Source organism: Aegilops tauschii, chromosome 3 (assembly GCF_002575655.3).
Source record: "Aegilops tauschii subsp. strangulata cultivar AL8/78 chromosome 3, Aet v6.0, whole genome shotgun sequence".
In the NCBI taxonomy this organism is placed as follows: domain Eukaryota; kingdom Viridiplantae; phylum Streptophyta; class Magnoliopsida; order Poales; family Poaceae; genus Aegilops; species Aegilops tauschii.
The window spans coordinates 617629949-617646424 of record NC_053037.3 but is presented as its reverse complement, the minus strand read 5'-3'; the positions used below and the strand labels follow the sequence as shown (position 1 = coordinate 617646424).

The 16476-nt window shown below is 44.3% G+C and overlaps 1 protein-coding gene across 1 annotated transcript; it reads right to left on the bottom strand.

Moving 5' to 3' along the window:
- Positions 1–3764: 3764 nt before the first annotated feature.
- On the bottom strand, positions 3765–11770 carry LOC109777814 (uncharacterized). The gene is made up of 7 exons (XM_040386031.3): positions 11587–11770; positions 9282–10117; positions 9031–9186; positions 8671–8925; positions 4610–5449; positions 4371–4526; positions 3765–4271 (listed from the first exon to the last, which is right to left on the bottom strand). The coding sequence occupies exons 2-7, from the start codon at positions 10101–10103 to the stop codon at positions 3969–3971; spliced, it is 2532 nt and encodes an 843-aa protein (XP_040241965.1). The 5' UTR covers positions 10104–10117; positions 11587–11770; the 3' UTR covers positions 3765–3968.
- Between the last annotated feature and the right edge of the window lie 4706 nt (positions 11771–16476).

Sequence of the window (16476 nt, the reverse complement as noted above, 5' to 3'; positions counted from 1 at the left end):
TAATTTTCGTGTGAACAATTACTTTGGCATGTGATATTTTTTGGCACAGGACAATTGTTCATTACAAATGAGGCGTTATATTACGGGCACGGAGCACGCACTAGCAACATTTTGCACCGGTGTTTCGTCCGTGTCATACCACCCGGAGAATGAACGTGTGGAAGGTCACCATCCTCTGTGGCCCGGTTTACATTAACTCGCCCGTCTGCGCCGGCTTACAGCGCCGCATCCGACTCATCTGTTGCCCGGGCGAATCAGAACATTTGTTCACTACGTCAAAACAAACATGGTTGGCTCGCTCGCGCCGGTTTACAACGCCACGGCCGGTTCATCTGTCTATGCCGTCTCTGATGCAACGGTCGTCTTTACCATCCGTTTCTCGCGGCCTGGTCTATATCAACATACCGGGCCACACCCGTCTGCGTGAGCTGATTATTGAGTATGAGCAAGTCACTACTTGGGAAGCCCGGTTTTTTTTCAACAAAATGGAGGCAATTATCATATACTATCAACCGCTGTCTGCACCGGATGGCTCAGTGGACATGCGCACAAGTCGTCGTCACTACAGTTTGGTCAAACTTCAAACAGCCAGTTGGAAGGAACCATTGGCCGAGTTGCTGACACGGCTCATACGGGATCATTTATAACCCGCCGCAGTCACCTCAACCTTCTGTGGATACACATCGTGCTATCAACACCAATGATATACAAGTTATGACGGTTTATATCACGGTTAAATATGGAGAATCTCAAGCCAACTCTTCGAGTCATCTTGAGACTCGGGGGCTACAGTGACATGACTCGGGAACCCCGGGTCGTTGGAGGGAATGATAACCCGGTTCCGGAGGTTGCTACCATATTGATGAAAATTTAAAGGCCGTCAGAAAATTGCCGGTTCAAAATAAAGATTCCGGTTTAAAATCCGGTTCAAGAGAAATTTATCTGCCACAAAGCTTTGAAGCTCCCAATCCGGTTCAAAATCCGGTTCAAGGTAAATTTGTCTATTACAAAACTTTGAAACTCTCAATATCCGGTTTAAGAATTTCCGGTTCAAAAAAGAATTTATCCCTCGCAAAGTTCGTGTTCTCAGGAAAAATTAAAGGGACTAAAGAGTCTGTTACAAAGCACAACTCAAATATAGGTACCCTGCTTTAATGACCATTGGGAGCTGATCGTACTCGAATTTAGCTTAACCCTTTTGGTGTGACCCTGATCGTATTCGAATCAGAGTCGTTAAATATTCTCATGATCACTTGGGGGCTTCCTGTTCAAACATAGGTCGTATTCGAACCAAAGAGAACATAGCTGTCGATACCCACTTGATTGGCACACTGCCGAGCTCATTGGGGAGTTTCTTGGTCATATTTGAACCATAGCTCAACCCCCTTTGGGAACCGACGTGGATCGTATTCGAATCAGCGTCGTTAAACAACTCTCAAGGTCATTTGGGGGCTTCCTGTTCAAACATAGGTCGTATTCGAACCAAAGAGAACATAGCTGTCGGTACCCTCTTGATCGGCAACGCCAAAGCCACTGGGGGCTATAGGATCGTATTCGAATCTTAGCTTAACCCCTTTGGGACGGTATTCCGATCGTATTCGAATCAGAAGCCTCAAAATTTTTGAAGTCTCTTTTTGCAAACAATTTTTGGATTTTATTTGAAGCTTCTTTTCATATCTAAAGTGTATATGAGTGATTGTTATTTAACCCGGCTTGATTTTCAATGGTAAATCGCCAGCTTATGATAATCATCATCTATGTGGAAGCATTGGCTTCTAAGGATTGGGTTATTGCCCTTACTGCACAGGTCATGTAAACCGGCAGTACAAAATCAATATCACAGTGGTTATATGTGAGATATTATGACCCGCCCTGCGGTAAACCGCCAAGGGATCTTGTGATCTACTAGTGTGCAGGATAAGACTACATTTGGGAGATTACCCGCCGTGGCTTTTAACGTTAAGTCGCCAGGGCATATGTTGTTTAAACTCTGTGCAGGATTTACAGGGCTATGACTTACATAAATGATTAAGTTTAAGCCCATCATCAAAGATTGAAACTGGTGTCTCAAAAGGGTTGTCAATTCTTGGTTTTCTCAAAGGCTATAAGCCGCCGGGTTATAAAATTTCCGGCTTACAATGGAGGCGTAATAAATCGCCATCGGCCAAGAGTCGCCGGGTATTTAAACTCCGGATTTACTTGTCAACAGATAATGTATTTGAATCTTTAAATAGCCAAACTTGGCTGGATTTTCACTATGATATTGAATGATTGAGGTTTCAAACCGGGTTATTCAAATGTTTAATAGCCAGCATGGCTGGATTTTTATTATGGTTATCAGTAACTAATATTATGATTGAGGTTTTCAAAGTCGCTTTGGCGCAATGGCTATTATTTTATCAATGGATATGATTTATTCTACAATGATAGGAATAGTCCCGAGTCGCTGCAGGCTTACAACCCGGCACTTGGGGGCTACATTATTCAAGTTGAGATTACATCAAATATGCAAGTCCCATGTCACTGCCAGCATGCACCATGGCACTTGGGGGCTAATGCAAAGTCATTTTTTGCTCACTTCATTGAAGACCCGAATCATCACATCGTAATGAGCCGGCCCTTGGGGGCTACCAATTGCTCCTGGCAACAATTCAAGACAATTCTAGGATGACCCGGCTACACTACTATGACTATAGCCGACTCATGGGGGCTACACAACTGCATTTTATTTAAAACCATGGTGATAAGTCCTGGCTTATTCATGCTGATTAAACCGGCCCTTGGGGGCTACAGATAATATGGATATAAGGGAGAAATATCTTCAAATTCTCAGTTTTGAGTAAATCAGATTGACCTGGTGTCTGCAAAAATCATAAACCGGCGTCGGCGACAATTATGACTTGGCATCATCTATTTATAACCCGGCAATTTTGGTACTCATAAACCGGCAAAGTTTTATATCTGTAAGCCGGATGAATATAAGTTGAATATTTGAAGACCAATATTTTTGTCAAGTCAGAGCATTGAAAGCCGACTCAAGTGGATTATCTCTTACAATATTTCTCAACAAGAGACCAACGTCAGCAAATTGACTCTGAAGCTGGCCTGTTGACCCGGATTTTTCAAAGGAAGTATCTGGATTTTTTGCATTGGCAAAATTTGAACATATCTGCTAAAGAGATTTGCTATGAGATTATGGATACATATCAAGAAAGAAGATGACAAGGAAATAAGGATGATCATGTGCCGGCTTACAAAGAATATTTAACCCGGAACACAACCTGTCAAATTTGTTCTTGTGTTTATATTGCAGATTAGTTTAACATGGATAAATCCAAATTAAACTGGGGGCTAATGTCGGGGATATACCCTGCGGTATGACCCGGCCGAAAGTATGACCCGGCCGGACTTGGCGCTTCACCGTGACCCGCCGGAGGACTGGTGACTCACGGGTCTGGCGGCTCACTGTCAGATGACTCACGAGCCGGACGACTCATGGATGGCCCCGACGACGGGTCAGATAGAAGACTAGGCCCAAGGCCCAGAAGGCCGGCTCATGTGATGATGGGCCGGCTTAAGAAGAAAGGGATGACGAATATTTCCTTTACGAGGAAGCAAGACCCGGACTTGTAATTAACTTGTAAGAGAAGATAGACTAGTCCTAGTCTTACTAGGACTCCACATGTAACCCGCCCCTCTAACTTATATAAGGAGGGGCAGGGCTCCCCAAAGAGGGACAAGCAACAAGAAACAATCTCTAGGGCTAGACACAAAAAGTCGGCTTACCGGCGACCCTCTCATAAGCATAATGAGACCTAGCCACAAACAGCATGTAGGGCTATTACCGGATGATGTTTCCCGGGGCCCGAAGCTGTCTAAATCCTTGTCTTGTGTTGCGTCTCTCGATTCCGTCCAACCCCTCTCAAGCTACCAGATAGATGCGCTGGCCTCGCGACTAAGTCCTGACACTAAGGACATCTGCCGTGACAATTCCACGACAAAAATGTAACAATGACGTTGGCCCTGGGAGACACCCTCGGCAGAGCTAATAGCTTGGCAAGAACAATGCTGCAATCTGTTTCACCCTTCCATTCTATCTTCACTTCTTCCAGAGCAGGTGCCCAACTCAGTAACTTTGCCACGAAATCGACTTCGTTGTCAAGACCCCGGAAACATTCAACACAGGCCATTACGAGATGGTCCATTTTCATTTGCAGGGTATGCTCTAGAATCCTCGCCTGATCCTGATCGCATGTGCTCGAAGCGTAACTCTGCAAAAAAAAAGAAAATCACGACTCGTTGGGCGCCGCAAACACAGCAAACATGGATTGGGTGAGTGAGTGAGGGAGAGGATTTGCTGGCATACGTACCCACACTGCAAGCTTCTTCAAGTTAGGGGCATTCTGAAATAATGAATAAGCGGTCAAGACTTGCCTCTGGTCCCAAAAGCATATCGTAAGATAAATATTCTCAAGGCGAGTAAACACAACTGGGAGCTTCGTGAGTATGCACCCTTTTGATAGATACTGGAACAAGAAAACAATGTCAACACAGATTAGTCAGAAGGCAGAAGAATACCATAGCAATGCTGGAGCTAATAATAGCTCACCTTCATGAAACTGCCAGTAATTCCAAGTGTCTTGATCTCACTTAGGCTTCCCAGTGACTTCTTGACATGGTTTTCCTTGTCATACCCAATTGGAACAGACTGATATAGTTTAGCTTGGTGACCTAGATAGAGAATGGCCACCTTCAGATTAGGGGCCTCCAAATTAATGTCTTCAAAGTCCCCATATACATTAAGATATTCTAGCTTAGGAGCTTGAATGTTTAGTCGGTTGATGCCCTCAAAAGAAGTTAATATCAAATCAGTCAAGACGGGGCAGAACGAGATCAGATTTTGGATATCCCTGTCTGTGGATGAGAAAATGTTTAGGCTCAGGTAAGTTAGGCTCTTGAAACCTTGGAATGCCCGGGGCAAGCTGATGATGCAGTTTTCCAGTTGCAGAAACTTCAAATCACAGATAGAAAAGAGGCATGAGGAAATCTTATACGGTCCTGAGTTCAACTTGATTGTAACTGACCTTGGTGATCTCCTTGACAGCACGAGCATCCACCTAGCGAGCTCATCATGGTAACTTTTTTTACCTGATATATCAAACTCTTCTATGGTTCCCTTGTGGAGTGCTAGCACCATATCGACCAACGTAACGAACCTGGTTCGCGTAAAATTTCTATCGCGCAAAGATATTTTTGGCATATCTGTCCATGCATCCCTCCAAGTACTTGATAAGGTGCTAGTCCTAACCGCTTCTCTGACATCCAAACGGGAGAGGACGTTGCCATTTATCTTTGGAAGTAGACTGCTCAGTCTGTCTGAACTCACAACAGATGTAGCTTCTGCCCTGGTCTTTTTGCAGGTACTCATTGCTTCAGAATCCAGATTAAACTGTTGTAGCATTTCCAAAAGACAGGGAGCCTAAATTAGCGAGGATTCTACCACATATCACTACATACAAATATTAAATGGTGCACTGCGTAAGTTGCTTATTCAAGGCAAAACAAAAAATAAGCAACAGTCAAAAGATGGGAGTTTCTTGAAACAAGTCAAGCCACCATGTTTCTATTAACAGAACTGAACTCGACTACTGGTGTAGGTAGGCTGAAAAGCTTGATTATTCCAACATTAAATATAAGTATGATCAGGATGCAATAGCTTATAGTCATTGTTACTCAGTCACGACTGTCCTAATTTGATCAACGATTATGTCTGGCATACTATGCACTATACTGAGGTCCAACCGACAATTAACTAATTTTCTTACCAAATCAACATGCTAGCTAGGAAAAGATTAATCCAACGAGATTGTCACTTTAGATATTAGAGATAGAAAAATACAATGTAAATAATATAGTAGTAATAAACTGGATTAAATTAAGCAACAAATCTAAACAAGCATCTGAACAACATTATAGCACCATATGCAGTACAACTAATTGTACAACAGATGTAGCACAGGTTTGGGCATAGATTCATACAACTGATAAAAAAACTTGAAATTGTTCGACTCATGAAATAGGAAGCCAAATCAACTTACTCCTATGTCTCTTGTTGGTGTTCGATGTGGCTCAACGACGCTCGCGCTCAGTTGCTGCAGGAGCGCTGAATAACGGGAGGAGATGACGCCGCTCGCCTGGTGGGGCCTTGGACACCGCCAAGCATGGCCTGCCGCCAAGATGGAGCGCTGAGGACAGAAGGGCGAGGACGTCGCCGCGACGGCAGGCCAGATGCGTACGCAGGAGCGCCGCCGGCCGGGCGCTGGTGCCGTGCCGTGGTTAGGGTTCCAATTTCCTCTCTTTTTTCCTTTTAAAGGATAGGGTTCCAATTTCGTAGTGGCTTCAAAATTGGGCTTGAGGAGAGACTGGGCCACTGGGCCATGTATGAGTAGGGAGGCGTGGTAGGCTAGTCCGACTGAATGCTTGAATAGCCAGCCTTCTTTTGATTTTCATTGTAGTTTTGCAGTTAGTAGCTCTGGTAGGAGTGGTGGACTTGGTCTCTTTTGGAACAATCTGATAAAGCTCGAAGTTTTAAGTTATTCCCAGTATCACATAGATGCTAAGATAGATGGTGTTGGTCCTGAACTGTGGTGTGTAACTCTTGTTTATGGTGAGGAACAAATTCCAGAAAGGTACAAAACATGGGATACTATTAAGGGTCTTGCTGCTACAAGCAACCTGCCCTGGATTGCACGCGGTGATGTAATGAAGTACTTAACCTGAGCGAGCATAATGGTATTGGCAATCGTAGCATGACGGTACTGAACCGCCTACGTGGCATGCCAAATCAGCACCTAATTGGGGGTGAATTCTGTCACAGGGGGGTAAAATGTGCCACAAAGGTGATAAATGGGGGTATAAATTGAGGATTTTCTCAAAAATGGGTAAAATCTGTCAAAAGGGTGAATCATGGGGGTAAAAATGGAATTAATTCATTTCCAAAACATGGGAGCCTATGTAGCATGGATTCTACCACATATTACTAAAAATACAATACATGCAAAAAGTAAATGGTTTGCTAAGTTGCTTGTTCATAGAAAAACAAAAAATAAACTACAACTGAGAGACGGGAGTTTAGGGAGACAAGTCTAGTGTGTTTCCATTCACAGAACTGAACTCAACTACTGGAGTTGGTGAACTGAAAAGCTTGATTATTCCAACATTAACTATAAGCATGATTGACATGTACTAGCTTAAAATCATGCCACGACAATACTAGTTGAATCAACGATTATGTGTGGCAATAATAATTACAAGATTAGGTTTCAACCGACAGTTAACTACCTTTATGTGTGCCAAATCAATGTGCTAGTTAGGAAAATGTTAATTCTGAGAAATTAGCACTGCAGATGCTACTTACTTACGAAGCCTTTTATCCCAAACAAGTTGGGGTAGGCTAGATATGAAACCCTTTCACAAGGACTTCCCAGGAGGTCACCCATCCTAGTACTACTCTCGCCCAAATGGGTTTCATACCCAAAAGACTGGCTAGTTTTTACGTTGGCTCGCCAAGCCTATCACAACCCTCCTCCTTTACCCGGGCTTGGACCGGCTATGCCTAGAAGACATAGGCGGAGTTTAGATACGGCATCCGTATCTAGACAAATATAAAACAAGTAATTCAGGACTGAGAGAGTAGGTAACAGAGTAGTACTAAACTGGATTCAGTTAAGCAACTGAATCTAAACAAGTATGTGAGCAGCAGTAAGATCAACTAGAATCGAAACAAGCCTCGGTTGCTAGTCATTAATTAATCCTCACCGGGCTCATGAACTTAACCATATCAGGTTATGCAGTTACAGTAATACTATAAACTGGCAGCAAACCGAGCATACAGAGTTGCTGCAGGAGCGACGAAGAACGGGAAGGCGACGCTATGGAGTTGCGGGCGGGCGCTGCCCAACACGGCCTGCAGACCGAGCCGGAGCGCAGACGCCGCCGCGACGCCACGCCGGATGCTTGAGCCGCCGCGCTTGGAAACCCTGGGGACACATTGGGCCACTCGGCCATGTGGTGTGAGGGTGGGTGGGTTATATTGAGCTGAATGCTGAATAAATAGCAGCCGTTTTTCCTTTTTCTCATGTTATATACCATATATCGCACATAATCCCCTAAAAGATATACGCACATAAACTCCTCAAGAAAAATAAACCCCTCAAAAAAATACACACATAATCTTTTGGCAAAATACTGAATACTCATGAATTGGACTAACAATGGACATTCAATTTTCAGGGGCTGGGGGCTTTCATGAATTGGTACACGCAATGCGGAGCACCCCGGAATTGGAAAGATATATTTGCTATAAGCAGGAATTTACGATACGCAGAACAAAGGGACAAAAAAGGACTAGCTGAACTGGCGCAGTTGAGGAAAGGCAACAGCGGCTTGTGTGTCCCCGGCTCAAGAAAGGAAAACATTTGCTAATAGTAGCACGTTAAGTACTCCCTCTGCCCGATGAATTGCGTCAAATGCACACATATATAACCGCCATCTAGTCTTGGCATAAAAAAAGCTGAAATAGTTCTACTTGGCTGCAAATTAAACCGGCAAAGCGATGGGGGATGCTCTGTAGACTGCAGGGATGCATGCTTATAAAAATGTAACAATGACCTTGGCCCTGGGAGACACCCTTGGCAGAGCTAATAGCTTGGCAAGAACCATGCTGCACTCTGTTTTGCCCGTCCATTCTATCTTCACTTCTTCCAGAGCCGGCGCCCAACTCAGTAGCTTTGCCAGGAAATTGACTTCGTAGTCCACACCCCTGAAACCCTTCACACTGGCTGTTACGAGATGATCCAATTGCACTTGCATGGTAAGCTCTGGAATGCTCGCCTGATCCTGATCCCATGTGCTCAAAGATTGACTCTGCATATTTTTTTCACAACTCATTAATTAGATGCCATAAAATATAAGAATGAGCATGGATTGAATGACTGAGGAAGGGAGAGGATTTACTGGAGGCAGACTTACCCACATGTCAAGCTTCTTTAAGTTGGGGGCATTCTGAAACAGCGAACAAGTGGCCAAGACTTGCCTCTGGTCCCAAAAGCATATCACAAGACAAATATGCTCGAGGCGATGAAATACGGCAGGGAACTTTGTAAGTATGCACCATTTTGATAGATACTGCAACAATAAATTAAAGAAGTGCAACAGAGATTAGTCAGGAACTCAGGATGCAGAAGAAGGCCATAGCAATGCTGGAGCTAATAATAGCTCACCTTCATGAAAATGCCACTAATTCCAAGTGTTTTGATGCCACTTAGGTCTCCCAATGACTTCTTGACATGGCTTTCCTTGTCATGCGCAATTGGAACAGATTGTTGTGCTTTAGCTTCATGTGCAAGAGAGAGAACGGCAGCCTCCAAATTAGGGGCATCCAAATTAATGTCTTCAAAGTCCCCAAAAACATGAAGACGTTTCAGTTTAGGAGCTTGAACGTTTAGATAGTTGATGCCCTCAAAAGAAGCTAGTTTCAAATAACTCAGTACGGGGCAGAACGAGACCAGATTTTGGATGTCTATGTCTGTGGAGGAGAAATTTTTCAGGTCCAGGTGAGTTAATCTCTTGAAACCTTGGAATACCCGGGGCAAGCTGAAGACGCAGTTTTGCAGGTGCAGAACCCTCAAATCGCCGATAGAAAATAGACATGAAGGAATCCTATACCCTGGCCCTGAGTTCAACCTGATTGTAACTGATCTTGGTCTTATCCTAGATAGCATGCGCATCCACCTACCGAACTCATCATGGTAAGTTTTGCTACCTGAAATGTCAAACATCTCTACAGTTCCGTTGTGGAGTGATAGCACCATATCAACTAATGTGACGAACTTGGTTCTTGCGAAATTTCCATCGCGCAGAAATATTTTTGGCATATTAGTCCATGCATCCCTCCAAGTACTTGATAAGGTGCTAGTCTTAACCGCTTCTTCGACATTCAAACGGGAGAGGATGTCGCCCTTTAACTCTGGAGGTAGACTGCTAAGTCTGTCTGAACTCACAACAGATGTAGCTTCCGCCCTGGCCTTCTTACACGCACTCATTTCTTCAGAATGGCCTAGCAATTCCAGAAGACAGGGAGCCTAAATTAGCGTGTAGTCTACCACATATCACTGAAACTACAATACATGCAAAAATTAAACGGCGCCCTAAGTTGCTTCTTCATAACAAAAAATAAATAAGAAACCACCAAGAGATGTCAGTTTAGCGAAGCAAGTCCGGTATGTTTGTATGAACAGAACTGAACTTGACTACTGAGTTGGTAAGCTGAAAGGCTTGATTATCATTTGACATGTGTTACAATACCCTAATTTGTGATCTCGAAGAGCAACCATGTCCCGTACTGCAAGCACAAAATGCAGATTTAGCAGTTATGTCATTCTAGTTCCAAAATTAACTACAATGCTAACCTTAATCGCTACCAATGAACTTGCTTCCTTGAGATCTTTGTTGCAGGGAGTGTGCCTTACAGGAGTACCCGACGACAGGTCCTTGCTTAACGGCGCCGCTTTTTCCACTAAGGGCGCTTACGCTGCTCTTGCGTCCTAGCTATCGGATCCATCTCTTACCCACATCTGGGACTCTTGTGTTCCTAATAGGGTTCGGGTGTTTGGCTGGCTATTCTATCTGGACAGGTTAAACACGCGGGCAAATCTACATCACAAGACCATCATCGACTCTCCGTCGTGCCCGTGTTGTAACGCCGCGCCAGAAGACTGTGCTCACCACTTCTTCACGTGTCCGACGGCTGCCTCCATTTGGGGTGCCATTGGGCTGCTGCCCCGTCACTCTCCCCTGTCTGACTTGTGGAATGCGCCGGTTCAGCACGGCCTACCTCAGTCAGTCTGGTCTTTTATACTGCTACTCATATTATGGAAAATTTGGGACGCTCGCAACGCCAAAACCTTTAGGGACTTGTCCCCTTCTCCGTATGATGTAATTAGGGCTATTATCTCTGACCACACTCTATGGTCTCACCGCCTTAAAAAGGCGGATCAAAAAATCCACGCCGGATTGTGGCAGGATTTTTTCACCTCTCGTCTTGTCTGAACTATTACTTTTCGAAATATATTCAGGTGGGGAGTCTCCCCACCCCCTCCCCACGGTGACAGTTTCAAAAAAAAAAAGTACAAGACTTTGATCAACATGCTAGCTAGGAAAAGATTAATTCTGCGAAATTAGCGCTGCAGAGGCTAGAGAATAACAGAGTAGTACTACTAAACTGGATTCAGTTAAGCAACTGGATGTAAAAAGCATGCGAACAGCATTGAGATTAACTACGACTACAGAGTACCCCGTAGAACATACAGTATTATAACCTCCTATTGTCACAAAAGAATCTCATTAGTCCTCATGGGGCAATCTGATAGCCGACAGAATTGAACGATACAAATCACGATACTGGTTCTTCAGTAACTTGCAGAATTGAACGGTACACATCAGGATACATGGGGCAATCTGATAGCCGACGGAATTGAACAATCTGTGCGAAAAAATCTCATGAAACGGGAAGCCAAAATAACTTACGGAGTGTTGTTTCTTCAATAACCAACGAAGGCCGCGCCGCTCGCGTGCTGCGGCCTTGGGGAGCGACGAGGGGCGAGGAACGGGGGCGCAACGCCACGGCCACGCCGGATCTACGCCGCCGCCGCCGGAGGGTTCCAAGTTCCTAGATGCGCCAATGGGACGGACAACCACCAGGAGGTGGGTGGATGGGCTACTCCTTATCTTGGGCCTTTCTTTTACTCTTTTTAGATGATGGGCCTTTCTTTTTCTTTGACGTTAGTCCTTACTTTTGGGCTAATAAATGAATGGCCCGACATTTTTTTTTTCTCCCCATAAAAGGTGGATTATATTAATTCGTAATGTAGCATAAAAAATACAAGTATTATGAGCACGAACCGTTCTCTACATGATTAAGATGCACATGGACGACACCAACGCACACAAAGAAAGAAAAAAGGTGACCGCTAAAAGTCTCGTTGAACCAAACTCAAGCATGCAGCTGCAACCATTAACATCAATCTTCACCGATGACAGCACCCCGAGCGTGAAAATGTTACAATGACGAGGCCTCCAAGAAGGGAACAACATGTGAGTGGCAAAGCCAAGAGGAGGCGAGCAGGGCCTGGCCCTCTAACGATCGAGGAAGCATTAAGCCGGTACCAGGTAATTAGCGATAATATATGCAAACACACGTGCATGGCCCCTCTTCTTGAAATAGGTTTCCCCTAAGCCTCCGAACTGATATAAAGCGGTGAGAAAATCCTCAGACAAGCGGGTAAAAAAAAAGGCATTCGAGCGAGTGTCATAGATGCCACTAGCCCAACGCCATGCATGAAAATAGGAGACACTGCACTTAAAAAGAGATGACTTAAACTACTCAACAAGGCTGAAACCACGCCTCCTCGAGAAACCATCGGGCCTCGTAGCATCAAAGACACTGAACCATCTCCGAATGGGGTCGACTTGCCATTGAGGCGACCCCTCGCTCCGGGCCATGGAGTGTCACTCCTGCCAAAAGATAGCAAGAACTGACAACACAGACTGTGCTTCCCCTTTTGTTAAAGATGGGTCCTTCCCTTTGCGAACGATAAGTGTTAAAAGAAAAGAATTTATATGTTCGCAAACTACCAATATTATTCACGAATGATAATTTCAAAATATGTTCACGAACCACAAAAAATGTTCCCAAATATGAAAAAACAAATGTTCGTGGATTATGAATTTGAAAAAAATGCACAAATTTCATAAATGCTCATTGATTTTTTTAAATGGTGATTTTTTTTAATTTATCATGAATTAAAAAATGTTAACAGTTTTCCAAAAACGTTTGGGGTTAAAAGAATGTTCATGAATTTGATAATATATTTGTGAATTACAAAATGTTCATTAATTTAAAGTTCAATATCTCAAAAAATATTCGTGAATAGTGAAAAGTGTTCACAACTTTAAAATATCGGTAACGTTTTCAAATTTATCGTTCACGACTTTAAATGTTCCTTAATTTGTGGTTTGCGAACACATTTTCAAAATTATCATTCGCAAACATTTTTTTAAAGTCTTGAACATTTTTTCCTTAGTCGACAACATTTTTTGAAAACAAGAATTTGAATTTATTTGGACTGAAGTGCATTTATCATTCCCTGGAATTTATTTGAATTTATGTGCATATTTCCGTCACCGGCCGTTACCTTGCGGGGCCCTTATCCGACGTGCCACGGATCAAAGGCGTCAGCTGGCTTGTCAGGCGGGGTCGGACAGATTTTAGACCTGAATGACACACTTACTGCAATTCGAGGTCCTAGATGCTGATTTTCATAGTTTGAGGACCTGCATGGCACCCGTGAAATAGTTTAGGGACCAATAATGCACTCCACTATTTCAAAATAATTGTCGTGATTTTAGTTCACGACACTTATTTTGGAACAGAGAAAGTAGCTAATTAATCTCACACTAGTTAGATATCAACGCTTTTCGCACCACGGTCGTGCCAACGATCGACTCTGATGCTGTTGCAAAAACAACTTTCTGTCCAGTTAATCCCCATGGCTGGTGGATGAAGAACTCCATGCACCACGCGCGATGATACCTCATACTCCCTCCGTTTTTGTATATAGGCTCACTTTTTTTTGTCAAACTTTGATTTATAATTTTGGTCAACAAAATATGGGTTATATGTCATCAAAACTATATCATCAGAAAGTTCTTTAAAAAAGTGCATCCAATGACATACTTTTGTGGCATATAACTCATATTTTATAGACAATATTAATGATCAAAGTTAGACATACAAGTAGAAAGTGGTGTTGAATATGAAGCAGAAGGAGTATTTTAAGACCGTGCTCAATTGGTTATTCTTATTTGTGGGGTCCAAGGATGATAGTTCCTTCCTCTATTATTTTTAGTATCACAATACAAATGTAGGCATTCATATGCACACACATACACTCACCCCGATAAATGCATGCATGAACATTTTTTTATGAGCACCTTTGAATGGCTAAGCCGGCGAGTCACCTGCGGCCTTGTACAATGAAAGGTGCTTAGGGGAGGTGCTTAGAGAAATAAACCAGACTTTTCTTAAGCACCAGTGCTTATTTGTACCGGATAGACACTTAACTAAGCATCTCTCCTGTAGAAATAGGCATCGGTGCTTCACAAAAACTCAGTTTATTTTTCTAAGCACCTCCTTAGGCATCTCCCATTGTACAAGGCCTGGCCATAGACGGAAGGCCGCTTGCCCGCTCCCCGTTAAAAGAACATTCCGCATTTATTTGACACACAATTGTCAAACCTGAGGTTTACTCAAAAAAAAAGTGTCAACATGCGGTTTAATCCCTGGTGGGCTGGGGTACAACCAATCAACCATAGGTTGGTTTCACATCACAAATACTTACCACAAACCTAAGTCATTTAGAATATTTTTATGTTGAACTTTAAAATGTGAACTATAAATATTCTTTGAAACATTTAGATTGACAATTAGTAAATTATATGCTTAAAGCTGTCTCAAAAAGTATATCCACGGCACAGTAAATTTCTTGAACTAGCTATAAGTACATTCTAGATTAAAACTTGTGGTCGAAGGTAAATCTTGAAGACCGTGTCAATATCCAAACTGAAGGTTATATGTGATATGGAGTGAGTAGCTAGTAGGTGATGGCAACGCATAGACGATTTCAAGGCCATGCCAGGACATGCCATCCTACACAGCGTCGTGCAAGTCCACCTTAGGTGCTTCGTCCACGGGCTCTCGAGGTGTGGCTGACCATGGATCCATGCTAACAGGCGGGGTCAAGCTGTCAACGAGGATAGCAAGGAAGCAAAGATGTTATAGCGTCATAGTAAGTCCTTCTGGCTACTCTGTCTTTGTTTTGATGGGCTCGCTCTGGTGCTGGAAGCATTCGGTATTGGTTCTTCACCAGAGTTGATGGATTGTTCATGAGTCAATGCTCTGGTGCTGGAAGCATTTGGTATTGGTTCTTCACCAGAGTTGATGGATTGTTCATGAGTCAATGACCGCCCCTCACTTTTGGTTCTTGCAATGGCGACGTGATGTCCTTTAGATGAGCTATAGAGGGGTGGTTTATAGCACTTACATGTGTGTGTGATGTGCCAGATGTGGGTGTCTTCCAATCCCTGACTATGACGATTATCGATAGTCTCAGATCAAAGTATGTAAGCATGAGGCATTGCTAGTGCGTATTCTTTCAATGACGACTTCCATCATGTATATAAGTGTGTCCTCCAAAATGGTTGTGTGTCTAAAGCACCTCGTAAAGCCTTTGGGCGTCAATGGGTCCGAGTTCTCAAGAAAATGCTCGTATGCATCGTTCATCATCTCTAGGAATTTTCTCTTGCACAACGACACCTGGTGAGTTGGATAACGTAGCAGAAATTCAAAATTTTCTACGCAACACCAAGATCAATCTATGGAGTAATCTAGCAATGAGGGGAAGGGGAGTGCATCTACATACCCTTGTAGATCGCGAGCGGAAGCGTTCAAGAGAACGGGGTTGATGGAGTCGTACTCGTCGTGATCCAAATCACCGATGATCCTAGCGCCGAACGGACGGCACCTCCGCGTTCAACACACGTACGGAGCAGCGACGTCTCCTCCTTCTTGATCCAGCAAGGGGGGAGGAGAGGTTGATGGAGATCCAGCAGCACGACGGCGTGGTGGTGGAAGTAGCGGGATCCCGGCAGGGCTTCGCCAAGCGCAAGCGGGGAGGAAGAGGTGTCACGGGAGGGAGAGGGAGGCGCCAGGGCTTGGGTTTTGCTGCCCTCCCTTCCCCCCACTATATATAGGGCCAAGGGAGAGGGGGGGCGCAGCCTTGGCCCTTCCTTCAAGGAAGGGTGCGGCCAGGGAGGAGTCCTTCCCCCCCAAGGCACCTCGGAGGTGCCTTCCCCCTTTAGGACTCTCCCTTTTCCTTATCTCTTGCCGCATGGGCCTCTTGGGGCTGGTGCCCTTGGCCCATATAGGCCAAGGCGCACCCCCTACAGCCCATGTGGCCCCCCGGGGCTGGTGGACCCCCTTGGTGGACCCCCGGACCCCTTTCGGCACTCCCGGTACAATACCGATAAAGTGCGAAACTTTTCCGGCGACCAAAATAAGACTTCCCATATATAAATATTTACCTCCGGACCATTCCGGAACTCCTCGTGACGTCCGGGATCTCATCCGGGACTCCGAACAACTTTCGGGTTACCGCATACTAATATCTCTATAACCCTAGCGTCACCGAACCTTAAGTGTGTAGACCCTACGGGTTCGGGAGACAGGCAGACATGACCGAGACGACTCTTCGGTCAATAACCAACAGCGGGATCTGGATACCCATGTTGCCTCCCACATGCTCCTCGGTGATCTCATCGGATGAACCACGATGTCGAGGATTCAATCAATCCCGTATG